Source organism: Salvelinus sp. IW2-2015, linkage group LG22 (genome assembly GCF_002910315.2).
Source record: "Salvelinus sp. IW2-2015 linkage group LG22, ASM291031v2, whole genome shotgun sequence".
Taxonomy (NCBI): Eukaryota; Metazoa; Chordata; class Actinopteri; order Salmoniformes; family Salmonidae; genus Salvelinus; species Salvelinus sp. IW2-2015.
The window spans coordinates 32,177,211-32,205,018 of record NC_036862.1 but is presented as its reverse complement, the minus strand read 5'-3'; the positions used below and the strand labels follow the sequence as shown (position 1 = coordinate 32,205,018).

The 27,808-nt window shown below is 43.4% G+C and overlaps 2 protein-coding genes across 2 annotated transcripts; both read left to right on the top strand.

Moving 5' to 3' along the window:
• The first annotated feature begins 719 nt into the window (after positions 1-719).
• LOC111949465 (glia-derived nexin) lies at positions 720-7,305 on the top strand. The gene is made up of 9 exons (XM_023966673.2): positions 720-1,070; positions 2,733-3,017; positions 3,410-3,637; positions 3,883-4,080; positions 4,904-5,102; positions 5,720-5,817; positions 6,195-6,281; positions 6,412-6,495; positions 6,749-7,305. Exons 2-9 carry the CDS (start codon positions 2,756-2,758, stop codon positions 6,784-6,786), a joined length of 1,194 nt encoding a protein of 397 aa, XP_023822441.1. The 5' UTR covers positions 720-1,070; positions 2,733-2,755; the 3' UTR covers positions 6,787-7,305.
• A 3,198-nt stretch (positions 7,306-10,503) lies between these two features.
• Positions 10,504-27,560, top strand: wdfy1 (WD repeat and FYVE domain containing 1). Its single transcript, XM_023966670.2, has 12 exons — positions 10,504-10,704; positions 18,194-18,261; positions 18,395-18,468; positions 18,680-18,734; positions 19,506-19,656; positions 19,808-19,920; positions 22,494-22,620; positions 22,933-23,038; positions 23,523-23,624; positions 25,990-26,120; positions 26,327-26,435; positions 26,929-27,560. Exons 1-12 carry the CDS (start codon positions 10,568-10,570, stop codon positions 26,986-26,988), a joined length of 1,233 nt encoding a protein of 410 aa, XP_023822438.1. The 5' UTR covers positions 10,504-10,567; the 3' UTR covers positions 26,989-27,560.
• The last annotated feature ends 248 nt before the right edge of the window (positions 27,561-27,808 follow it).

The following is a 27,808-nucleotide window of genomic DNA, read 5'->3' as shown; positions in this document are numbered from 1 at the left end:
ATGTCATTGCGGGGTGAGCCACTCCCTTGTCTGTGCTTTAACCCTTGTGCTTTGCTGCAAAAAAATTACATACATACATGGTCAAATTGACCCACACAGTTTAAACACACTCAACTTTATTTTGTCTTGTCAGACCTTTCAGAAAGAAGAAATACAAGAACATTTGATTTCAAAAACTCTATATTTAAGAACTATTTGTTAAACATATTTCCTTTCTCCCAAACAAGTATTTTCTGTTTGGAGCTCATTTTGGAGTGTCAGAGACCTGCTGTTCTCACACTGAGAAGGAGAAGCTTGGGAAAGCTCCTTTTCACCCAAATATAATTATAAAAGTGCAACCAGAAATAGTCAAAACAAAATACATCAAAGACACTTGTTTAATTTGGATCTGTGCAAATATCTATACACATGAAAGCCTCCGGGTCAAAATGACCCACAACATAAGGTTTGTATACAAAATCGACATAGACATTCCAAAACATATCAGTGTGTGACCCTAAATGAGTAAAAGTAATTTAATTTCATGTAGAAAAAGATAGATTAAGTAGTGTTTTAGACAACTCAAAAGTGGAAATGGGTCAAATTGACCCGCAACATAACATCAGGATAATAAAAATGAGTAAACGAAATTATGTTTCAAATAGGACACATATCACATGCACAAAGCMAAATTAAATTAACCATTTTGAATCCCAAATGGTAGGCTAGCAGTTATAAAACAGTTATTTTTAACCGTGAACTATCAAGGACTTCCTGTTTACAGTAGCCTACTATACACTTGCAAGTTGTCACTTTATGCGTTATTCTTTCTTCTCTCAACAACCATTCTCCGATTCGAATTTGACTGTCGGGAGGGCGGAGATCAACTTAGTAAAACCCTCCATATTATAATCTTGAGTGTCAGACAGCACCTTTACCTTTGGGACAAACATCGACGGAGACCTTGTGCCTGGCTGTTCACTCTACTGGTGACTCGAGAGAGGCTGGTGTCGTATTCATATTGCGTTACCAACCGGAACTGTTTTATGCTCAAATAACGTTTTTGGACCATTTACATCCAAACTATTCAGGTAAGGATCGGTTATCTCCACGTGGAGACGCGATATACAGTTTAAAAATGTATGTAGGATATGGCAATGTTACTATGTTTCAGGCTAGCCTACGTCGTTTGTACAGTTCGAGAGATGAGTGATGTGAAGCTACATTGTTGCCAGCCAGGGTGGACGAATATTCACCTTCAAGTGCGACGCTTCAAAGTGGATCTATTCTAATTAGCTACTTTGTAAACAATMATCATCATTGGTCAACACCTGGGTCATATTCTCATTTGTCTCGACTTCACGGTTAAACGTCATGTACTGTTAGCAAAGCCTACCACATTTCCAGAACTGAAATGCAGAATTATACTGCTGTTGATTTTGTTTATTTTTTTTTCAATCCATGGATAGTGTTTCTCAAAGTAGATGTCAAGGTGATTTAGTTGGCTGCTTGTCAACTAATTTATTTATTCACATTTCCAGACTGGCATCCTTCACTTTTGCAACAAATTTTTATGAATAGCCTACAGTAGGGCAGGCTTTAGCCTACATTTTACCAGCCAACACACACACAGCTCTGAAGGATCTCTGTTTACAGTCTGTCTGTACACGTCTGAACTGGAGTTAGTTTAATTAACTTGTAGGGAAGAGGCGGGTGGGTTGTCACCAACCTTAAATACCTCGGCTGCAGGAGGCTATGACTGAGTGTTGTTGATAGTTCCTGGTCAAGATTGGGCTTGGTGTTGGGTTATCTTGTTCTGTATCTCAGTGAGTAGCCTACTGTTCCCAGGGCTTTTGCTTTTACGAACAGTTTCACAACAAAGTAACTGTGATGAGGATTACATGTCAGAGAATTCCAATGATTGGSTTGATAGACCGCTGCCTGGTTTGAATCCAGGCTGTATCACAACTGGCCGTGATTGGGAGTCCCACAGGGCGGCGCACAATTGGCCCAGTGTCGTCTGGGTTTGGCTGGTGAAGGCCATCATTGTATATAAGAATTTGTTCTTAACTGACTTGCCTAGTTAAATAAAAATACATTGATATAGGCCATATGTATGTAGAGAAAAACTCCTTACTTATATTATTGAATATTTGTATTAATATAATTCACCCACCCCATCTGTTTCTCAATCTGTACTTAGACAATGGTTGTCTGGGTTTTATTGCAAGCTGTTGCATAAAGCCAGTATTTCCACAGGAAGGAGGCTAGAGCTGATGTAGTCTTCTAAAAATTGCTGCAAGACTTAATATGAACTATAGAAAGACTGGCAATGAGGTGCCAATAACAAGACTTAATATGAACTATAGAAAGACTGGCAATGAGGTGCCAATAACAAGACTTAATATGAACTATAGAAAGACTGGCAATGAGGTGCCAATAACAAGACTTAATATGAACTATAGAAAGACTGGCAATGAGGTGCCAATAACAAGGTAATTAGTGCACTACTTGTTACTGGTTTTGGGTGCTGACAGTATCCATTAGTCATGTTTAGACAGCATGACTAACACTTCACTTGACAATGGCGATACTAAGGCCAGTGCCATAGGGGCACAAGACCTTCCAGCGCCTGTCAAAACCATAAGGAACAAGAACATGCAAYACTGCTCTCTCTGTTTGGATTGTGMTGAACCACGTTGAGTCATAATCCTACGTACAAATGACTTCCATGACACTCTCTCCTCTTCCAGGTGTGTGAGACCTGAGACCTGAGATGGGCCTCCCCTCGTTACTGTGCCTGTGTGTGCTGGTGACCCTGTGTGGCCACCGGGGGGTGCTCTCCCAAGCCCCCTCCTATGGCGAACGGGGCTCCGACCTGGGGCTCCAGGTATTCCTGCAGGTGGCCCGCTCCAGACCCCAGGAGAACGTGGTGCTTTCCCCCCACGGCGTGGCCTCCATCCTGGGCATGCTGCTGCCAGGCGCCCATGGAGAGACCCGCAGGCAGCTCCTCACAGCACTCCGCTACAAGAAGAATGGTAAGACTCCCTCAATACTAGTCCTTTCATAGCCTCATACAGTGTCTCTCATTAAAGGATACTGCAAGATTCTGCCAATTAAGCCACTTTTCTTCTTACCCAGAGTCAGATGAACTCATGGATACCATTTTTATGTCTCCTTGCAATATGAAGGAAGTTAAAAGGTAGTTTTGCGAGCCAATGCTGACTAGTATTAGCACAATGACTGGAAGTCTACAGGTACGCTAGCATATGCTACTGTACTTGTAGACTTCCAGTCATTGCGCTACCCAGAGTAACAACATGATGACTTGAAGGACATGCCTTCCAGTTATACTCCTACCACGAGGAACGACAATGTTTTCAGAAAATCCCAAAATATCTAATTGAAATTCCCCAACTCTTCTTTCCAGGACCTTATAAGATGTTGAGGAAGCTCCACAAGACGCTGACAGCCAAGTCCAACCAGGACATCGTGACTATCGCCAACGCTATGTTCTCCCAGCAGGGCTTCCCTATGGAGGAGGCTTTCATGTCCTCCAACAGGGCCAACTTCCAGTGTGAGAGCCGGACCTTGGACTTCACTGACACCCAGGTGGCTGCAGCCACCATCAATGACTGGGTCAACAACCAGACCAAAGGTGAGACTCCAACTGGAGACAAGCTTACTGTAGGACAGTCAATTTAAACATTACCATAGATCTCTAATGGTATGTAATTAGGCTACATTCATGTAGCACCAGACTTTATTTCACTAGGTCTTGTGGTGATTTTACATTAAATGGGGGTAACTAACTTGTCCTATTCAATTCATTGTTTATTTTGGTCAGTGTGTCATTTGTGTTGGAATCATACATMTTCCTGACTGCTGTGTTCTAATTTACAGGCCACATCCCCACTCTGGTGAAGGCAGACATGTTGGACGGTGCTCTGACCCGCCTGGTGGCCGTCAACGCCATCTACTTTAAAGGCCTGTGGAAGTCCCGCTTTCAGCTGGAGAACACCAAGATAAGAACCTTCAACGCGGGAGACGGCAATGCATACAAGGTCCCTATGATGTCCCAGCTGTCGGTCTTCAACATTGGTGAGTTCTGCTCTGAAACCTAAGACACCACTCTGAACCCTTCTGACCTGCTCACTGGGCTAATATTCTGACCTGTGTGTGAAATTATATACTGTACTAGTCTGCTGTAGTTAGACCACATAATTCCATCTTGGCTGTAGTTTAGCCTGTTAAGTGACATGGATAGAGTTTGTCATGTTGGCCTAAGTGTAGTCGAGTGGGGTATTTACTGTATCAATGCCTTACAGTTTCAGGACAGAATAGCTACTCTGGACTGTCTGGGATTATTTCCCTGACATGCCTAGTTTATTTCTGATAATAAATTGTGAAAGCCTCATGAATTAAGCATTGCTCTTGGGAGTCATCTTTTCAACCTCCATTTACAGGGTAAATACTATAGAGCAACACATTTGGCAAGCATATTTCTCAGACATAATTGACAGGTTAAATCACTTTTCTGTGGGTTGATATGAGTATAATGGGAACCATATTGTTGCTTTATGACTACATATGGAGTTCAGCTTTGATGACTTGTTTTATGACTGTTTTACAGCATGATTGTACATGTTGTTGGATTGGTATCACTGTGGTTTTGGCGTCTTTGTCTTGCGGACCACATCCCTACCACAGATTGTCCTGGGAACCAACAAACGTCATCCTTCTCATTATGCAACTAAAGCCAAACTAGACTAAACTCTTTGACATACAATATTCATGTCACTATAGAGGAGAGATATAGTATCCTCATAAGGGTGTTGAATATTGTCAGAATTTCAGATAGACCAATAATGCAGTAACACTTCTTAGCCCACGGTATGGATACTCCTGACCCCTTATCTCCTAGGTCTGGCCAGCACACCCCAGGGGCTGAATTATAAGGTCATTGAGCTACCGTATCACGGCAACAGCATAAGCATGCTGATCGCCCTGCCATCGGATGAGGACACGCCCCTAGGTGATGTCATTTCTCACATCAGCACAGCCACGGTACAGAGCTGGACCAAGCTGCTACACCAGAGGAAGGTCCGCCTGCTGCTGCCCAAGTAAGACCCAAACACAACAACCCACTCACTGGTCAAAAACCCTTACCCAGGATTCTGTTCAGTAGGACGCAATGTCCTGAACACATTGCAGGTAAAAATATATTGTATAGAGCTGACATTATTGCCCACTACATGACAGAGAAGCAAAACCCTCCATACTAAGTAACTTCCAAGTATTGTTGCAGGGACGGGTCAAAGATAACACACCCACTCCTGGCTCTTATTTTAATAATATTTAATTAACTTTTYTTAAACTAGGCAAGTCAGTTAAGAACAAATTCTTATTTACAATGATGGCCTACCCCGGCCAAACCCTCCCCTAACCCGGACTATGCTGGGCCAATTGTGCGCCACCCTTTGGYACTCCCGATCACGGCCGGTTGTGATACAGCCCGGGATCGAACCAGGGTCTGTAGTGACACCTCTAGTACTGCGATGTAGTGCCTTAGACCGCTGCACCACTTGGGAGCCCTATGGCCAGGAAGCACTTCCTATCAGCAAATAACACACCTGCTAACACTCCTAGCTTCAACATTTGTGCTATTTGTTATGTGTATGAAAAGTCTTCACTAATTGGTGAATGAAATGGTCATTACGTCATTGGCATGTGTGTGTAGGTTTACTGCTGAAGCCGAAGTGGACCTGCGAGCCTCCCTCTCAGCCCTGGGGATAACAGACATATTTGATGATGGCAAAGCCGACTTCAGACACCTCAGTGAGTGGCACTGGGATCATACATAAAAAATCACATACAACTGTAAGGTCTTCTTTCTGACAMTGTATCAACCAACCATTGGTCTCAGTCTGGCTTGACACAACGATGACTGGTGCGAATATATGAAAACATTGCTTGACTGTTTACTGCAATGAGAGCTCCAAATAGCCATGATTCATGTCTAGCTGCCTGGTGTGAAGTGGATAAGAAGCATATGATGTTATTTTCCTCTAACGACTTCTGCAGACTTTCTGATATTATGGACCAGATATAACGTGTGCAGACTTGTTGTCCTCTAGTGCCACCCAGTGGAACATTGTTTTTATCAATGGAACTTTACAGCACTTGAATATTTTGTCATCTAACTTTTCCCTCAGGTACAGAGCCTGTGTATGTATCTAAAGCGCTACAGAAAGCTAAGATAGAGGTCAATGAGGATGGAACCAAAGCAGCTGCTGCCACGAGTGAGTGTTTGTTGGTTTAGTCATTTTGTGTTTGTATTGAGTTGCGTATCTGTGTGGATATTCTCTCTGAATATTAAAGATAAGGCAGGTTGAAGACATGTTTTGATTTGTATTTATCCTTTTCCTCCAGCTGCCATCTTAATGGCCAGGTCTTCTCCACCTTGGGTCATTGTAGACCGACCCTTCCTCTTCCTCATCCGGCACAACCCAACAGGTACAGCATGCTGTCTGGCTGGCTCTCATTTTTCTGTAACTTTTAGAATGTACTCTAATCATTTCAAAAGACTGACATCCTCTTTGGCAAAGATCACTAGTTGTTTATCTAGCTGTTGTGTAATTGAAACGACATGCATCGGGAAGAAGGTCAGGTCATATTCTGTCTTTGTTTTTCTTTCTTGTTGACATGCATGCCATGTTCATTTCCTTCTATTTGCTGTAGAATTACTTGTTGTTTCCTTGGTCCTTAGGTACGATCCTCTTCATGGGACAGGTCAATCAGCCTTGAGCTTTTCCTGCCTGCAGATATCCCTTTCCCTGGAATGTGCCTTCCGAGCTTCAGAATAATACATTAATATACACAGCACACACTTCCTTGCTCACATGCAAACACACCCATACAACACACAAACACAATTCACACTCATACTCAGACTTGTATTTTTGCCATCTGGAGATTTGTGTACAATATGGATATATTCCGATGCTATTTGTTTTAAATGTTTGCATTTGATTTGACTTTTTCTATGGTCCATAATATAGTGTTCTGCCAATGAGACATTTCCGTAGTGTTTTAATTATCCTTTGTATACGTTCTAGAGTACTTGTTACCTTTTTTATATGACCCTGAATGTCAAACGTGTATATTATATGGGGTACATTTCAGTTTGAATTAATGTTATTGGTGGTTTTACATGTTCAGTTTCAGATTAGAAAGTTACACTCCAAGTCACTGAATTCATTTAGCCACTCAAACCCATGTTTTGATATGTCAATCATTTGCATTAAACTCTGTTTGAGTACTCTTGTACTTTGTTTTTTTRCCCCAAATGGAATGTAATAATTACCATCTGTTATTGAGGTGGATGAGTTGGTATTTGAAAAACTGAAAAAATTGAGGGGTGTGCTTAAATAAACATCCTTTCTCTTGTATCAATCAAATATACAAAACATTCCATAAAGTAAATTAATGTATTTATAAAGTTATAGCTATATGTAAAGGATATCTTCTATTAGGGAAAAGTACCGTTGGATGTGCAAGTTGACTGGGGGAGATTCTCATTTGTGAAAAAGACCGTCCTCCATCCTCTCCTCCGTGACCTGGAAACAACTCAAGTTGGTGAGGGGTCCAGGAGAGTGTCATTTAGTTAGTAGGCGAATGGAGGAGTGTCCTTGCCTCCTCCCACCGACGAAGCACATGTGAGTTAAGGTTTTGCGAGCATGGAGAGGTTAGAAAAAGGCAGACTAGTAAATTGGGCCAAGGAAAAGGTGGGTATTGGAGAAAGTGGATACATGCCTTTTGGCTGATCCATATGTAGTCTCAGGCTGAGGAGAAAAGAAGTTGGGTACTGTTAAATCTGTGAAGGTAGTTCGAAGTGGACTTGATGATTTTCTGTGTTTCTTCCATCCATAGGGAGCGGGCACTTCGTGTCATGCGCCTAGGGACAAGATCTGTGACTTGCTTTGCTCTCCAGACAGGGTGCCTTTGAAAGGAGTGATTACTGGGGTGGCGTTAAGTGTTGAGGTGGAGCAACTGAAATWAAAAATTCCCTATGTCTGTGACGCCTGCCGTTTGGTGTGACACAGGCCCGGTGGCGAGCGTGATGAAACTGAGAAGACACTGTCCTTTTGAGTTTGGAAGCAGAGTCTTAACTGGGGATCAGAAGAGAGATAGGTTGTAGTTGCCAGGGTCAGCGTAGAACAGAAGGTGTTGAACAGAAGGTGTATGCTGAGGCAGTGAAGAGAGAAGAGGATGATGAGTCACGGGTGAGCAGTATGCCTAGGGCAATACAGAGTGATACAAATGTGTGCTTCAGTAAGGTTGGCTTCTTAACATTCATTGCTATGATTATCAACTGTCCCGCAGAAATGGAATGTAAATCACAGAAAATAGATGTTTTGGTGGCAGTTGCAGATAAGTACTTGGGTGTACTAGGTTTTACTGCAGAAGAGTTACAYGGTGTGTTGAACAAAAGAGTCCTGTCCTCCCAAGCAGTCGGCCTGGTGAAGGATCACTTAGGGTCAAGGTACTGGCATGGGGTGGTGATTTTTTTTATAGTGGTATATAGGTGTAAGGTTAGTTGGTGGTATGCAAAAGTGATATGTAGGTGTTGGTGGTATGTAATAGTGGTATATAGATATAGGGCTAGTTGGTGGTGCAATTTTTCCCTTTTTGTTTTCGTATCACAAAATGTAACGTGATCAACCACACAATACCACACAGTAGGTGGCGGGATGGACAAACAAAATGTGCAAACGCCATAATACCAAAGAAGAAGAAGAAGAAGAGGAAGAACAAGAGTATCCTACTTGAGCCCTTCCCAGAAGAGTTTTGAGATCTGCTACACCCCCTTTGAATCAGCTGTTGTTTACTCAGAGAAAAGCATGCATATATTTAAAAACACTATGCTACTTATACTTTTATCTATAAAATGTCTACCACATACAGATTACTTTTTACCTCATTACACATTTCATTTGGGATTCCACCCCTGTAAATGTAATTTGCATGATGGGAGAAGTGAAGAGATTCTCATTTCATACAAGCGTATTTGTTTCCACATTTCCTCTCCTCGGTTTGCTTTGACATTTTTCAAAAGGAGTCGAGGAGAGGACGGAGGAGTTGAGCAAACCAATTGAGAATCTCCCTATGTGTGACCATAGAACAGTAACAGCAGCAAAGAGTGGTGCGCCCTAGTAGACAAGGCAGTGGCTTTGGATGGACAGTTGAAAAGCTTGCTGATGAGTGTGGTCTGAGGGAGTTGGTGGTTGGTGGTTGGCCCTGCTGTGGTGATGGGGTGTTCCTCCGTGGTTTCTTCTGGATCCTGCTGTTGATCTAATCTTGGTAGAAACAAAAAATAAATGTCAGAAGTGAGTGACATAGGGGTTTAACAATTACATTGGTAGATGTTTTTGTTTTTTTACATAGTTTTACAGATGTGGTCATACAGAAGCAGGTGAATACATTCCTTAATTTGATGTGGTGATATGTTGACAACTAACAAATTAACTGTCAGTATACTCTGTTGAACTGTTGGCGATAGTAGCTGCCCTCCAGTGGGTGGAGGACCATCAACCTGTCAGAATTGCAGTATGCTCAGATTCCCTGTCTGTATTTAATAGTTTATCATCTGGCAAATCTAGTAGGAATGATCTGCTATTGGAGGCATTCATGTTATTATGGAGAATCGAATGATAGGGTGTAGTAGTGCGATTCTGTTGGGTCCCAGACCATTTGGGAGTGGGGGGAATTAAATAGTAGAGCCATTATCATAGATGTGTGGCAGAAGAGGTGGGACTCAGAGCCGGCATTTATATGCCCTCCAAAGAAAGGTTGGTTGACCAAGATTCAAGGGTCAYATTAGGCAGGAAGCAGTGGTGTTTGCTCAGTTGCATCTTTTTATTTGATTTACTTAACTAGTCAGGTCAGTTAAGAACAAATTCTTATTTTCAATGATGGCCTAGGAACAGTGGGTTAACTGCCTTGTTCAGGGGCAGAACGACAGATTTTTACCTTGTCAGCTCCGGGATTRGATCTTGCAACCTTGCGGTTACAGGTCCAACGCTCTAACCACTAAGCTACCTGCCGCCTCGGCAGGACATTGTACATTGAACTSGTCATCATATCTGGTTGGAAAGCATGCGAATGGTGTATGGTTGATGAAACAGTGAAGCAAGCATGTGTTGATGCATTGTTGTAAGTACCTGTATGTGGAAAAGAGGGAAAGATTCATGTGTAGGGTTATTGAGGTTGGACAGCAATGGGGAAGGGTTTGATAGAAGTTATTAGGGCTCTTTTTCTTTTCTTATTAGTACAGGATTAGATAGAAGAATTTAGTTTCTCTTATTGTTTGTTTCTTTATTCATTTAGTCTGTAAACTGTGATTGACTACACACTCCAGTACAGTAGTTGGCGGTATTTACCTCTAACGTTTGTTTACGGACCGCCATAATATTATAGTAAAAGATAAATACGGGATTTGCGCTGCTATTCTAGAGATTACGTTAATCCTACTCAACCTTTTAGCTGTCAGCTGATTGTCGAGTTGGGAGAAAAAGAAAACATAGCCATGGCGGCAGAGATTCATTCGAGGCCTCAAAGCTCAAGACCAGTTCTTCTAAATAAGATCGAAGGGCACTCTGACGCGGTCAATGCTGCAGTTTTGATACCGAAAGAGGACGGAGTGATCACAGTTAGCGAGGACAGGTAGGTTGGCTGACGCCCCATTAGCTAGCACGCTAACTGTTATCCAGACAATGATCTAGCCAGATAACATTAGCTGGCTAGCTTGTTAGCCTACTTACTAGGTTATCATTTGCTTGAGGACCAGACGGGGAATTTCTAAATACACGATCTGGAACATCATGAGTGTTTGATTCTGGAAATGGTTCTCTAAAAGTAGGAATGTTGAATACAATTATTTGAACTTCCTCTGCCGATTGTCCGTGATGTTGGTCCTTTAGCTGCTCAAAATATTTGACAAAAATATCCACAGGAAAGTATTGTTTTGTCGACTTTTTACAACACCGGTACTGACGTTGAGATTTCTAACACCTGCAAGACCATAGAGATCCTATTAAATTACTAGAGGGGCRAGCTACAAAGATTTGTATAACTAACCCACGWTTGACCAGAGCCTGTTTTTCCAATGGGAGRAAATTAATCATAGTGGACAGAACAAGCAAGGAGGTGGGCAGAGCCAAGCACGAYRTAGTGAAATCGTATTGGCCCGTTTTAGCCTTTATTTGCATATTTCCGTCAGGGAATGCCTAATCTGAAGTGCGCATATGTAATAACTCGATTCGCCCTTGCACTCTAAACAATGCATTTTTTAGACTTTACCCTTTGGCAAAGGGTAAAGTCTACAAAACACAGCTAGGCCAAAATTAGTCTCGTTCCATCTTTTCCCACTGTCAGCCACTGGGCTTCCGCCCATCACCATATTTGGTAGTGAGTGGAAACGCCAACCGGATGCTTCACATTTATACATCTGGTGAAATATCTGTCTTATTGTTCTATCTGTGCTAGCTATGTCATAAACCCTCAAAGTTCCATTAATGGGGAGAAAATGGAAGCCATCTTCCTCAGGGAGAAATCCAAAAACCAGTCTAATTGGAATGAATGGCAGCTGAGGCATGATGTATCAGAAGTTGTGTAATGGAATTTTTGTCAACCTAAAATAGTCATAATTATAAATACAGTTTATACATCTTTTATACACATTTCTGTATAAATAGCCTCAAAAATATATGTAAACAGACCATACATTTCTCAGATGTGTTTTTCTTGGAAAGCTGTGAGTGCTATTATGATACAATATCAGTACTCTAAGTCCTATCATCAACTGATTTGAAACAGTTTGTGGCTGTGGATTGACTGCATTGTTTGAATGGAATCATTCCTCTAAGACTGGCTAGCTAGCTAACACAGATCCCAGCTAGCAATGAGGAATCGGCCCAGAAGCGGTCCCCCGGATCTGATTGAATCGGGTGTTGGATTTGGACCGGAATCAAAATGAATGACTGCCCAGAATCGGCCCAAGTACATCGGGCCATTTCCGTCTACCGGAATTCAGCCAACTTTACCGGCATCTTACTGGAATCCCCCCAGAAGCGGCCCGATGTAATTTTAAATATATGAATACAAAATTACTTGATTTAGTCATTTTAAATATTATACATTTTATACATACAAATTATACCCATCCCAATTTTTTTTTWAATTMTATTTATTTTTTACCCCCTTTTCGTCATATCAAATTGTCTTGTCACATCGTTGCAACTCCTGTACGGCCTCGGGAGAGGCGAAGGTCGAGAGCTATGTGTCCTCCGAAACAGAACCCCCGCCAAGCTGCACTGCTTCTTGACACAATGCACGCTTAACCCGGAAGCCAGCCGCACCAATGTGTCAGAGGAAACACCGTACACGTGCATGCACCTGGCCCGCCACAGGAGTCGCTACAGCGCGATGGGACAAGGACATCCCGGCCGGCCAAACCCTCCCCTAACCCGGACGACGCTGKGCCATTTGTGCGTCACCTCATGGGTCTCCCGGTTGCGGCCGGCACGGGTATCGAACCAGCATCTGTAGCATCGCAGTTTTCCCTGTGATGCAGTGTCTTAGACCGCTGCGCCTCTCGGGAGACCCCATCCACAAAGGTTTTAATTCTTATCAATTGCCTTGCACAAAGTATCAAAATACTACTTAAACAGGACTCTTAAAGAATTTAATTGAAATGTTATTTAACATTTTTTTTATCACAGAAACAATGAGAAAATATGGAAAAATAAATAAATAAATGTTAATTGTATAAAGCAGCCCGTGTAATCATCTGCCTGAGAGTAGCCACAATCGGCCCGAGCCCCAAGTAATACATTTGGGCCAGATAACTCACACCGGAATCGGCCCGAGCTCAATCGCCGCATCCTAGCCATAAGTAATGCTGCTGAGGTCGGCTCAGACTCGGGCCACATGACGTCGGCCGAGTCTGACTCAGCCGAGTGCCCCGACTCTCAGCCGGAATCGGCCCAGATCCACTGCTAGCTGGGATACAGTGCAGATCAATTCTAAACATTTCATTGTTTTACACCTTTCTTATCACTGCACTGGCAAACCATGATTGACCTTTGGACCATCATAATTAGGTTACTGTCCATTTTAGTATTCTAATTCTATGTGCAAGATTTTGGTTAGTATTGTAGCGACCCGCACAGACAGCTGTGTGTTATGTGTTAGGCTAGGAGGTGGTTGTGTTGTACTTACCAGTACCCAGTGTTTGCGGGTTCCGACATGCCAATCAACCTGCTATCTGCCAATCACGGGAATGCCTGGAATGTTCTGATGCCGGGCATCCTGGCGGTTGGTGGAGTGGCGTGGAGGGGGGTTAGGCAGGGGGATGGAGCATTGGCAGTTAAGACCAGGTTTAGACATTGTTCTCTCTCTTACGTCTGGCCTTCACAAGAGAAGGCCACGGTTGAATTTTCTTCAACATTCGTGACAGACAAGGGACGTTTAGGATTTCTCTATGTAAATGTGCGTGGCGTTGTCTACATAATTTGAGGACATCGCCACGTTCCGTGGCTAGGTTATCATCAAACTGACCAAACAGCTCGCTGTCCTCTGCCTAAATAGCCTGTAAACCAATGATTTATATTTACACTAGATGACTGTTCTAAAGCCACCGTGATCCATCTTGGCACTCCCCCACCATTGTAAAAAATATTTTAGAAGCTATACAACATTTATTTTGTTAAGGCTACCTTTTGTTTTTGCCACTTTTATTCTATTACAGATACCTTTTAATGCATATATTTTTTAATTGTGTTATGTGAGCTAAACAAAACATGTTATTTTTTTAAGTATAATTTTTTGATAATACTAATGTTACTGTCCCCAAGTCATGCACCCCAAAAACGGAGGGGGCACAAAGTATGTGAGGATGGGTGGGTGGTGGTCCAGATAGTGGCTGAAACACCTGAAACAGCCTTTTCCTGCAATCTACAGCCATAATAATTTTACTTAATTCGATGTAKATTTTTCTCCAAATCTAAGCATACCTCTTGAGCTGTCTGTATCCTCCTGACTGGTGGTTATTTTTTTTTAAGAATCTAAATATGCTTCTCGGCATCTCTGCTAAAATCTGTGTAAAAGATTGAAAGCGATGGGATTCTTATTCAGTACATTTAGTAATTAATTTCTTGCTTTTCTAAAGTCTACCAACCTGATTGGTAGTTGATTGATAGCCTGAATTGACTGATTTGTAGCTGGTTATGAGTTTGGGAGATAGGTTCCCAATCTGGGCTAGCTAAAGCCAACTTCATAAAAATGCTAGGTGGCTAGTTGTATTACAGAGAAACGACAACAAAAAATGAAACAAAATAAAATGTGTGTGTGCATTAGTACTAGGCAAATATTTGGACACACCTACTCATTCAGCTCTAATGAACTTATCCTCTGCAGCAGAAGTAACTCTGGGTCTTCCTTTACTYTGGCGGTCCTCATGAGAGCCGGTTTCTTCATCAGCGCTTCATGGTTTTTGTGACTGCACTTGAAGAAACTTTCAAAGATCTTGACATTTTCCGGATGAACTGACCTTCTTGTCTTAAAGTAATGACGGACTGTCGTTTCTCTTTGCTTATTTGAGCTGTTCTTGCTGTAATATGGARTTGGTCTTTTACCAAATAGGGCTATCTTCTGTATACCACCCCTACCTTGTCACAACACGTCTGATTGGCTCGAACGCATTAAGAAGGAAAGAAATTCCACAAAGTAGCTTTTAAAAAGGCACACCTGTCAATTTAAAWMCATTCCAGGTGACTACCTCATGAAGCTGTTTGATAGAATGCCATGACTGTGCAAAGCTGTCAGGCAAATGGTGGCTACTTTATTTGTTTAACCCTTTTTTTGGTTACTACATGATTCCATATGTGTTATTTCATAGTTTTGATGTCTTCACTATTATTCTACAATGTAGAAAATAATAAAAAATAAAGAACCCCTTGAATGAGTAGGTGTTTCCAAACTTTTGACTGGTACTGTGTATATATTTCCAACAGTCTTGAAGGAGTCAAATTACTTAAATACATGTCAATTTTTTCAAAYAATMTAAATTAAATACTATAGAATTCCATTCATTCCAATGGAGGCATGCTCCTTCTGGGGAGTGCCAATATGGCCGACCGATGGGTTTAAAGCCTCTCTTTGGCCAATACATAGCATCAGCAATCCAGGGTTTATTTACATTATTGCTGTAAACAATGGCTTGTTGCGGGACGAATCAACTTCGCTCCAAGAGGCTACTGCCTAAACAGTTTACAGCTTTCGTAGGTGTTAGCTATAGCAAATAGTGTTTCTTTATTGATTTAGCAAGTTAGCTAGCTAATAGGTATGGAATGCATATCCTCAGGGCATAAAATTGACGTGTGTAACGTTAGCTAGCTAACTGCATAATCCTGGCACCGACATCCGGATAGCCAGGGACCTCACAATACGGTATTAGTACAATTTGTAGGTTACGATACGTATTGCGATTAGATACTTTGCTTTGATTGCGATTCGATGTTCCAAACATATTGTTCACCATATGTCTGCTGCAGAGGGACGAGGAGAGCCATGAGAAAATTAGTTTTGATCAGTCATGGAAATAAYTGCTGAAAACCAATGGGCTCCCTATTTAAAAAGAGGTAGAACAAGCTATGAAGGAACAATACTGGTGTTTTGGTACAGCAAACTAGCACAAAAATAATATTGTGATATTGTCAAAACGATACGATTATATCGTCAAAAATATTACTACTACATACCCAACCCAACGGTCACCATTATTTMAGACTTTAAATTAGGGGTATGCACTGTGAATCAATTGACAAGTGTTACTGCCACCTCCAACCACAATTGCAGTTGAAAATGGTGTTTAGAGCCATTTTGTGACCCCCTGACCCATAACCATACTATTTAGACACAAAAGAGAGATGTAAGCCTAAACACCTTCCTCCAAAAAGTAATACATAAATGGTGAGGAAGAGCGAGTAGCATGGGCAATTCTCTAGAGCGGGTGGCCATCCTCTTCTGGTCAACTTTAGGGCACCAGGCCTAGATCAGAGCAAARGAATGTTAATGAACAGATCACTGACCATTTTGAATCCCACCGTACCTTCTCCGCTGTGCAATCCGGTTTTCGAGCTGGTCACGGGTGCACCTCAGCCACGCTCAAGGTACTAAACTATATCATAACCGCCATCGATAAAAGACCGTACTGTGCAGCCGTCTCCATCGACCTGGCCAAGGCTTTCGACTCTGTTAATCACTGTATTCTTATCGGCAGACTCAACAGCCTTGGTTTCTCAAATGACTGCCTCGCCTGGTTCACCAACTACTTCTCAGACCGTTCAGTGTGTCAAATCGGAGGGCCTGTTGTCCGGACCTCTGGCAGTCTCTATGGGGGTACCACAGGGTTCAATTCTTGGGCCGACTCTTTTCTCTGTATATATTAGCGATGTCGCTCTTGCTGCGAGTGATTCCCTGATCCACCTCTACGCAGACAACACCATTCTGTATACATCTGGCCCCTTCTTTGGACACTGTGTTAACTAACCTCCAAACGAGCTTCAATGCCATACAACACTCCTTCCGTGGCCTCCAACTGCTCTTAAACGCTAGTAAAACCAAATTTACGCCTTTCAAACTTCGCTGCCCGCACCCGCCTGCCCGATTTAGCATCACTACTCTGGACGGTTCTGACTTAGAATAGGTGGACAACTACAAATACCTAGGTGTCTGGCTAGACTGTAAACTCTCCTTCCAGACACATATTTAAACATCTCCAATCCAAAATTACATCTAGAATCGACTTCCTATGTCGCAACCTTCACTCATGCTGCCAAACATACCCTAGTAAAACTGACTTTCCTACCGGTCCTTGACTTCGGCGACGTCATTTACAAAATGGCCTCCAACACTAAGCAAACTGGATGCAGTCTATCACAGTGCCATCCATTTTGGCACCAAAGCCCCACTGCGACCTGCATGCTCTAGTCGGCTGGCCCTCGCTACATATTCGTTGCCAGACCCACTGGCTCCAGGTCATCTATAAGTCTATGCTAGGTAAAGCTCCACCTTATCTCAGCTCACTGGTCACCATAGCAACACCCACCCATAGCACGCGCTCCAGCAGATATATCTCACTGGTCATCCCCAAAGCCAACACCTCKTTTGGCCGCCTCTCCTTCCAGTTCTCTGCTGCCATTGACTGGAACGAATTGCAAAAATTGCTGAAGCTGGAGACTTTTATATTTCCCTCACTAACTTCAAGCATCAGCTATCTGAGCAGCTGCAGTGGTACATAGCCCATCTACAAATAGCCCACCCAATCTATCTATCTCATCCCCATATTATTTTTATTTACTTTTCTGCTCTTCTGCACACCAGTATTTCTACTTGCACATCACCATCTGCTTATCTATCACCAGTGTTTTTTTTGCAAAATTGTAATTACTTCTCTACTATAGCCTATTTATTGCCTTACCACCTCACGCCATTTGCACACACTGTATATATATAAATATTTTTTTATTTTTTCTTCTATTGTGTTATTGACTATACGCTTGTTTATTCCATGTGTAACTCTGTTGTTGTTTGTGTCGCACTGCTTTGCTTTATCTTGGTCAGGTCGCAGTTGTAAATGAGAACTTGTTCTCAACTAGCTTACCTGGTTAAATAAAGGTGAAATAAAAATGTGGCGGTCATGCTTGGTCAATTGTACATTGAGGAGCAATATCCTGAGCATGGTATAGAGACAATTGAATGCTCTGGAGCGACACCTTTCCCTGTCAACAATAGGATTAGCTTCTCATGGTTGAAGAGATCAGGAAAGTTTGAGGAAGGGAGAATCAAATAGTATGAGATGTTGGTTCAGTATTTTTTATTTTATATCTCATGACTGGACTGTCGTAATGGCACTTTTCTCTCCTTTGTGTCACGGGTCACAATGATCTTGTGGCTTGAGAATTTCATTGCGTTATAAAATTGTTGCAATAGATGAACTGATGTTTTTATACAGACCTTTTCCTCCCAAGTAGCCCAAGTTCTAGTACTGTAATCCCTATTCACATTTGAGACTATCATGCTGCACCTGCAGGAACGGTACCAAGAGGGCACTTGAAGTTTGAATATGACATTTCCTGTGTCCTATGTCCAGAACTATCCGGGTATGGCTGAAGAGAGACAGTGGACAGTACTGGCCCAGCATCTACCACACGGTCTCCTGTAAGTACCACAACCGATTTTAGAAGTAGGCTTTAGTTGACACATCCAGTAGATGCTAAAGCGTATACTACTGAATCAAAACATTGGCCATACATAATTGTTTTTCAATGCATATTTGTCTTCTCTGTACTAGCGCCGTGCTCCTGTATGTCGTACCACCATGARAGCAGGCGCATCTTCATAGGGCAGGACAACGGGGCCATTGTGGTGAGTGAGCTAAAGCCTTAAAGATGACCTCATGCTTAAACTCTAGTCTGGCTGTGTTTGACTGGACTCATAACATACCATTCTTGTTCACACTGACCCTTTTTCCAATGTTTCCCTGCTTTGATTGAGAATCAAGCCAAAAGTATGAAGTTACATAGAATAAGAGTGGTACTGGTAGCAGATTTTTATTATTGTTTGGTGGTTCTAACAGGAATTCCTTCTGTCTGAAGATTTCAACAAGATGAACCATGTGAAGACATATCCTGGTGAGATCTGAGAGGGGGTTTCCTGCCTTTACAAAGCAAATGACAACAAAAAAGCTTTGGTGACGTTAGACATGATCTCTAGTGTTCAGTAAGGAAGTCTTGTGTATCAGTAATGGTATAATGATCTGTTATTTCAGTGATAATTTCTCTTTAGTGTGTATTAGATGTGTGTGTGTGTGTGTGTGTGTCTTGTCTACTGGGCTGTGTTCTGCATCCTCACCCAGTCCCATAAGAAATCATCTGGTCCCTACACAGCATGCCTCTGGGCAAATGTCCCTCTGTGGACTCAAACAGGAAATAGAGGCTGATGTCATTGCTGCTTAGAACACATGCATGCACACAACCCCAGACCCACAGTGTAAGAGGAGAAAGTAATCATTGTCCAAGCAATCATAGCTTGATGATCCACCACCACATATTGGCTTATTATTAGGTTATTACAGTCCCCTTCCCGCAGGCTCAGTGAATATGATATCTGTGACTAACAGCCTAGCCATGCAGCCTGGACCTTACTCTCATCACTGGAAAATCCCTGCTTTTGGAAACTTGAGTTTTAAGCATTAGATGCCAAAAAAACAGATGTCACTGGAAGTTTCCAGCAGTTCTCTTTCAGCAGAGAAAATGACCCCAGAACAAATTACTTAAACCATTTAATGTAGCTTTTTCTAACTCGCTCCTACATTCAACTTTCTGCAAAAGGTATAATGACTAAAACATTTGTGCGTGTATGTATTTAACCCATTTGTGTGTGCTGTCTGTGTGTGTGTCTAGCCCATCAGAACCGTGTGTCAGACATGGTGTTTTCTCTGGAGAGCGAGTGGGTGGTGAGCACCGGACATGACAAGAGTGTGAGCTGGATGTGCACCCAGAGCGGCAGTATGCTGGGGCGCCACTACTTCGGCTCCTGGGCCTCCTGTCTACAGTATCCTTCTCTCTGTGTGTGTGAGAGAGCTGGACAGGTGTCAGTTTGCATTGTAATGTTCATATTCTTAAGAATTACTTCTTGGGTCAAAGGTCACTTCCTGTCTGTCCTATGTGCCCTTCCTCTYTATCTTCCTTGACTCCGTGTCTAGGTATGACAATGACACTCAGCATGCCTTTATAGGGGACCACTCAGGACAGATCACCCTGCTGAAACTGGAGAGACAGACCTACTCTACCGTCACCACACTGAAGGGCCACGAAGGTAACATGCACATCACAGGAGGTTGGTGGCACCTTAATTGGGGGGAGGACTGACTGAAGCAGAATTCGTGGATTGGTATCAAACACGTGGTTTCCAGGTGTTTGATGCCATTCCACTCGCTCTGTTCCAGCCATTATTATGAGCCGTCCTCCCTTCAGCAGCCTCCTGTGCTACACACACATGGACATACGTATACTGTATATACGTATATACGTATACTGTACGTATACTGCCTATGCACAATATGGAAACGGACACTGCAAACTGCTCAAATGCCAACTGGCAATCATTTTAAAAAGAGGAAATGTTGGTAGCAGATTGTATGGCGCTATACTGTATTGTCATGCAGTGTGGTAAGAGTTTTGCAGTGCTGTGATTTTCTCTCACTCTGGTTGCCTGTGGTTTCTCTAATCATTTCCCTGTGATTCACCCCAACCTTCTAAAATCCAATACAATTTTATGTGAAATGCTTACCTATGGGCCCTTCCCAACAATGCAGAGGTAAGTCATMACTTCCTGTTTCACTGGGGTATAAATATGAGGTGTCACACAGGCCAAGATCCAATAGTCATCCATCACTATGGGAAAGACCCGAGAATACAGTAATGATGTGACACCAGTATCAGGGCAATAATTTAAGAAGTTTAAAGCAACAGGAGATGTTAACAATCGCCCTAGAAGAGAACATGTCTATATTGACCCCACGCACAGTGAGGAGGATGGTTCGAGTGGCCAAAAAATCTCCAAAGGATKACAGCTAGAGAATTGCAGATGTTAGTTGGGTGTTGGGGTCAGAAAGTCTCCAACACTACGATCAGATGCCACCTACATAACCACAAGTTGTTTGGGGGGGTTGCCATAAAAAAGCCTTTGCTGTCATCAAACAACAAACTCCAGTGCCTACAGTTTGCCAAATGTTACTGGAACTTTCAATGGGACTGGGTTATATTGTCAGATTAGAACAAAATAGAGCTTTTTGGAAACAAACACTAGAGGTGGMTTTGGCGTAGACAGAAGGATAGCCATGCAGAAGTATGGTGGTGTATCTTTGTGGAGCTGTTTTTCTTTAAATCAAACCTCACTGCCTCTGTTAGGAAGCTTAAACTGGGCTGTGGTTGGAACTTCCAGCAGGACCATGATCCAAAGCACTCCTCAAAATAAACACAAAAATGCTTAACTGACCACAGAATCAAGGTTTTGCCATGGCCATCCCAGTCCCCTGACCTGAACCCCATGGAAAACCTGTGGGATGAGCTGAAGAGGAGAAGGATCTGAAGATATTCTGTATGGAGGAATGTTCTGCGATCCCTTGCCATGTGTTCTCCAACCTCATTATGCATTATTATAGGAGAAGACTCAGAGTTATCTTGGTAAAGGGAGGTTGCACAAAGTATTGAATGAAGGGGTGCCATTTTATGATATTTTTTCAGTTATTTTACTTTAAAGCTTTGATTTTTGTGAATATTTTGAATTTAAAAYAAAATCACAGCCCGTTTTGCTCATATTTACCAAGGGTGCCAATATTGGTGAAGGGCACTGTACATATAGGTATGGATAAAGTGACAAGGCAACAGGATAGATAATTAAGCAATAAGTCCCGAGGGGGTGTGGTATATGAACAATATACCACAGCTAAAGGCTGTTCTTATGCATGACGGAGTGCCTGTATACAGGRCTTAGCCGTGGTATATTGGCCATATACCACAAACCCACAAGGTGCCTTACTGCTATTATAAACTGGTTACCAACGTAATTAGAACAGTAAAAATAAACGTTTTATCATACCTGTGGTATACAGTCTGATATACCATGGATCTCGGCCAATCAGCATTCAGGTTCAAATCACCCAGTTTATAATAACCATACCATGGCATTGTTGAATAATCATTTCGGATTGGCTTGAAGGGCATTCTAGAGCATGCATTATTTCCCTATAACTCACGGTAGTATTCAATGGCTATAGTTCATTTTTACATGTTCTATGTCTTGAGCCCGAATAATCAACGAGGGGCTATGTGTTCAACGGTAAATAATGCAACTCCGCGGAAGGTAAGTTCTACTATGCTAGCGCGTCGTGGAACACACATTCCACGTCTTTCATAATTTCCATTGAACGCATAGCCCCTCGTTGATTATTCTTTACATAGCAGTAGCGTATGTGATGAGTCAGTAGAGTGAAAAAAGGGTAAATGCAGATAACCAATAGCTACCCGGAGTAACTATTTAGCAGTCTTATGGCTTGGAGGTAGAGGCTGGGATGTTCAGGGTCCTGTTGGTTCCAGACTTGTGGCATAGGTACCGCTTGCTGTGCAGTAGCAGAGAGAACAGTATGACTTGGGCGGCTGGCGGCTTCCACTGACACCTCCTGGTATAGAGGTCCTGGATGGCAGGGAGCTCGGCCCCAGTGATGTACCCTCTAGCACCTTGCTGTTGGGTGCCAAGCAGTTCCCATACCAAGCAGATCCCATACAAAGCAGTCACACTACCAACCACCAGTCTGTTGTGTCATAACTTCCTGTTCACCCCCCCTTCTCACTTCCTATTATCCTTTTGTCACCCCCCCCCCCTCTCAGGTAGTATTGGAGCTCTGTGGTGGGATCCTGTTCAGAGGCTTTTGTTCTCAGGAGCGTCTGACCACAGTGTCATCATGTGGGACATCGGGGGCCGCAAGGGACGAACACTACTGCTCCAGGGACACCAGTAAGAGGGAGGGAGGGATTGAGGGAGTGTGTGTCATCCAGTGCATATGCTTGTCAGTAGCAGGSCTCTGTAGGTTAGCACCAGCTGTCACAGGGAGCTGTTCACCACGTATTGTTTTATTTGTATGTTTTATGTTCTGTGAACTCCTCAGATGGCGTAGCTATCAGACCAAGTCAGTGGAGTTCCTCTGAAGTTCTGTCATTATGTTAATACATTAAATAAGTCAGCTGTCTGAGATTCTTTGGAAGATCACCCTGAATATTTTCTACGTTATTCCTTCTCTCTCTCTTCCTCTCTCCTCCCCGTCTCCAGTGAACGAGTGCAGGCGGTGCGCTACCTGCAGCTGACTAGACAGCTGGTGTCCTGTTCTGCAGATGGAGGCGTCACAGTGTGGAACATGGACACTCCCAGAGAAGAGGTAGGTACAGTATGTCAGGAACCAGGAATACATCTCAATACCTCTTCACCTTCTACTCTCCTTAGAGTAAGGGTGGGCAAACCTTCTGGCCCCAAAAAATAGAACAAAAAACATGCCGTAGTTTGCCCACCTCTGCCTTACAGGCTGCTGAACTCCCAATCACCTTGGTTACGGAGCATCACCAACTCCCTACTGCCCTCTGGTGTTGAAAGTTCAATACCGCTACAAAGTAGCGACTCTCTCTCTGTTCCCTTGACTCTCTCTCTGTTCCCGCTTGACTCTCTCTCTGTTCCCGCTTGACTCTCTCTCTGTTCCCGCTTGACTCTCTCTCTGTTCCCGCTTGACTCTCTCTCTGTTCCCTTGACTCTCTCTCTGTTCCCGCTTGACTCTCTCTCTGTTCCCGCTTGACTCTCTCTCTGTTCCCGCTTGACTCTCTCTCTGTTCCCGCTTGACTCTCTCTCTGTTCCCGCTTGACTCTCTACAGGCTCCTCAGTGGTTGGACAGTGACTCGTGTCAGAAGTGTGAGCAGCCTTTCTTCTGGAATGTCAAACAGATGTGGGACTCAAAGACCATTGGGCTTCGGCAGGTGAGAGAGCAGGCAGCCTCTGGTATAGTCCAGAGCCTTGTATAGAGACTATACTACATAGCCATTACTGTTGTAAGAATTGCCTTGTAACTGTATAATAGTAATGGTAGAAATARAGGAACTAGGAGTGATCAGTCCATATTCTTTGACCCTTGGCTGATGTGGGACTCTAAGACCATTGGGCTTCGGCAGGTGAGAGGGCAGGCAGCCCCTGGTGTAGCCGTTACTGAAATACAAATATCCTTGTGACTGTATAGTAGTGGTAGAAATACAGATACATCATCATCAGCATTGCGTCCAACAACAACATTGACGAATACGCTGATTCGGTGAGCGAGTTCATTAGAAAGTGCATCGGCGACATTATACCCACAGCAACGATTAAAACATTCCCAAACCAGAAACCMTGGATTGATGGCAGCATTCGCGCGAAACTGAATTCGCGAACCACTGCTTTTAACCAGGGCAAGGAAACATGACCGAATACAAACAGTGTAGCTATTCCCTCTGCAAGGCAATCAAACAAGCTAAGTGCCAGTATATAGAGACAAAGTTACAGTCGCCAATTCAACAGCTCAGACACAAGAGGTATGTGCAGGGTCTACAGTCAATCACGGATTACAAAAAGAAACCAGCCCCGTCGCGACCAGGAGTCTTGCTCCCAGACAGACTAAATAACTTTTTTGCTCGCTTTGAGGACAATACAGTGCCACTGACCACGGCCCGCTACCAAAAACCTGCGGGCTCTCCTTCACTGCAGCCGAGGTGAGTAAAACATTTAAACGTGTTAACCCTCGCAAGGCTGCAGGCCCAGACGGCATTCCCAGCCGCGTCCTCAGAGCATGCGCCAGACCAGCTGGCTGTGTGTTTACGGACATATTCAATCAACCTTATCCCAGTCTGCTGTTCCCACATGCTTCCAGAGGGCCACCATTGTGGTGGGTCTGGGTCTCGACCGGCCCCTGTGCAAACTGGGTACTGGACTTCCTGACGGGCCGCCCCAGATGGTGAGGGTAGGGATACAAACATCTCCACCCCGCTGATCCTCAACACTGGGGCCCCACAAGGGTGCGTTCTGAGCCCCCCTCCTGTACTCCCTGTTACCCACGACTGCGTGGCCATGCACGCCTCCAATCAATCATCAAGTTTGCGGACGACACTACCACTGTTAGGCGATTACCAACAGCGACGAGACGGCCTACAGGGAGGAGGTGAGGGCCTCGGAGTGTGGTGTCAGGGAAATAACCTCACACTCAACGTCAACAAAACAAAGCGAGATGATTGTCGGACTTCAGGAAACAGCAGAGGGGAGCACCCCCTATCCACATCGAGGGAACAGTAGTGGAGAGGTAGTAAGTTAAGTTCCTCGGCGTACACATCACGGACAAACTGAAATGGTCCACCCACACAGACAGCGTTGTGAGGGAAGGCGCAGCAGCGCCTCTCTTCAACCTCAGGAGGCTAAAGAAATTTGGCTTGTCACCAAAAGCACTCACAACTCTTACAGATGCCACAATCGAGAGCATCCTGTCGGGCTGTATCACCGCCTGGTACGGCACTGCTCTGCCCACACCGTAAGGCCTCTCCAGAGGGTAGTGAAGGTCTGCACAACCAATCACCGGGGCAAACTACCTGCCCTGCCAGGACACCTACACCACCCGATGTCACAGGAAGGCCATAAAATCATCAGGACAACAACCACCCGAGCCACTGCCTGTTCACCCCGCTATCACCAGAAGGCGAGGTCAGTACAGGTGCATCAAGCAGGGACCGAGAGACTGAAAACAGCTTCTATCTCAAGGCTATCAGACTGTTAAACAGCCAGCCACTTTAATAATGGAATTGATGGAAATATAATGCCACTTAATATAATGTTTACATACCCTACATTACTCATCTCATATGTATTATACTGTACTCTATCATCTACTGCATCTTGCCATCTTTATGTAATACATGTATCACTAGCCACTTTAATCTTTGCCACTTTATGTTTATATACCCTACATTACTCATCTCATATGTATATATCTGTACTCTATTACCATCTACTGCATCTTGCCTATGCCGTTCTGTACATCACTCATTCATATACTTTATGTACATATTCTTTATCCCTTTACACTTGTGTGTGTATAAGGTAGTAGTTGTGGAATTGTTAGGTTAGATTACTCGTTGGTTATTACTGCATTGTCGGAACTGAAAGCACAAGCATTTCGCTACACTCGCATTAACATCTGCTAACCATGTGTATGTGACAAATAAAATTTGATTTGAGATACAGGCATATAGAAATACAGGAACTAGGCGTGATCATTCTTTATTATTTGACCCTTGGCTAACCCTCATGTGTTTCCTGGTTCAGCACCACTGCAGGAAGTGTGGCAAGGCGGTGTGTGGGAAGTGTAGTTCCAAGCGCACTACATACCCTGTGATGGGCTTTGAGTTCCAGGTGCGAGTGTGTGACACCTGCTACGACACCGTCAAGGACGAGGAGTGAGTAATAAAAACATGCCAAAACAAACTAACTAAGTTGCTCTGGTTAACAGTGTCAGCTAATTGACTCAAATGTACTGTCAATATAATAATACTGTAACAGAGTATAATAAAAATGTGTGACTCAGATTTACTTTTGTCTTCATCCAACCACCTTATTCCTTGCTACTTATTGTCCTCACGAACCACTTTGTCTCATCTTCCAGTCGCACTGCGTTAGCAACGTTCCATGAGGGGAAGCACAACATAGCCTTTATGGACATGGACCCTTCCAGAGGCCTGATGGTGACCTGTGGCAGCGACCGTGTCATCAAGGTCAGACKTACTATCAGCCCAATCACTCACTGGTGGTCAGATGGACAGTCCCTGATCATTGGGGATTAAACTCAATACTTTTACATTTTTTTAATATGCTTGGAAAGTGAAAATGTTCTAGAATGTCAAAAAGTAAACATTAATAGAGACATCTTGCAGTTTTGGAGACAGCATCGCCTTTTATTAGCAAAGAGATTTACAGTGGCTGGTTAACAGTAAGTAAGTGAATTGTTTCGCCCCAAAGTTAGCCAAGATTATTAGCTAGCCAGCTAAAATTGTTTACAGTTAGCAAAATAGTGTAGAAGAGATTGCTAACTACATTAGCTCTGCCTTGTCTCCAAAAATTACAAGGTGTCGGTTGTTTACATTTCACCATTGTGACGTACATCCATGCGTATCCACTTTCTTCCATGCGTATTAATGTCATCTTTCAATATTCATACATCTGTTTTTCATCTGACTTTACTGACTCTCTGATTGGCTCTTTCGACAGATATGGGACATGACGCAAGTGGTTGGCTGTAGCATAGCAACAGGCTTTTCCCCACGTTGATTAACCCCTGCCCCCGATCGGCCCCCAAACTCTGTCCTCTGCGCTACTGACAGGTGTCTCTGTACTTGGGACCTCTGTTGCAATGACAACTCCTCTGTCTCATCCTTCTGGCTCCTCTTCTCTGTCTGGCTGCTTCTGTTCTCTCACGTCCCACTGGACGTTTGGATGAAGATACGTGTGTGCTGTGTAAATGGGTGGGTACTAGTGTTGGTAACCCTTCGCTTGATTTGGTGTCAGTTTTGTACGACAGAAGTTAAGTCTCAAATGTGTCTCAGGTGTAACTTCCAGTGTGTACCCATTCAGTGGAGCTCCAAGCACAATGTTCTAGTGCGTATGTGTGTGTGTGCGTGCGGGCATGCGTGGAAGGAGCAGTGTTTTGTGTTGACGTATGTTAGACTTCTGTCAGGTTTCTTTGACAAAGTGGGTCACATTCCTCTTGCACTGTAACATTGGACTGCTAACACCCATCATCCACAATACCCTGCCCAACAGACACACAGGGCTCTCCTATTGGCTGCTGACTTCAACTTTCTACATTTTGAAATATTGCAAATACTAACCATTACAACACTGCTTTTATATATGCACATGCATAGTGTGTACAGTATGAYATGCAGTGTACTTACCGCTGTATATCCCTTAATGATCATGAGGTCAGTTTCTCTCTTTCTCGCTAGTCCTTCTCTTTCCCCCTCTCTAGTCCTCTCTTCACTAGTTGGCCTTATTAAACTCACTTGTTTGTCTCAGGAGGAGGAAATGGAAGAGTCATTTGTCGGCATGGCTGTATGTGCCRGATTGATGCTTGAGCCGTCGGCATGAC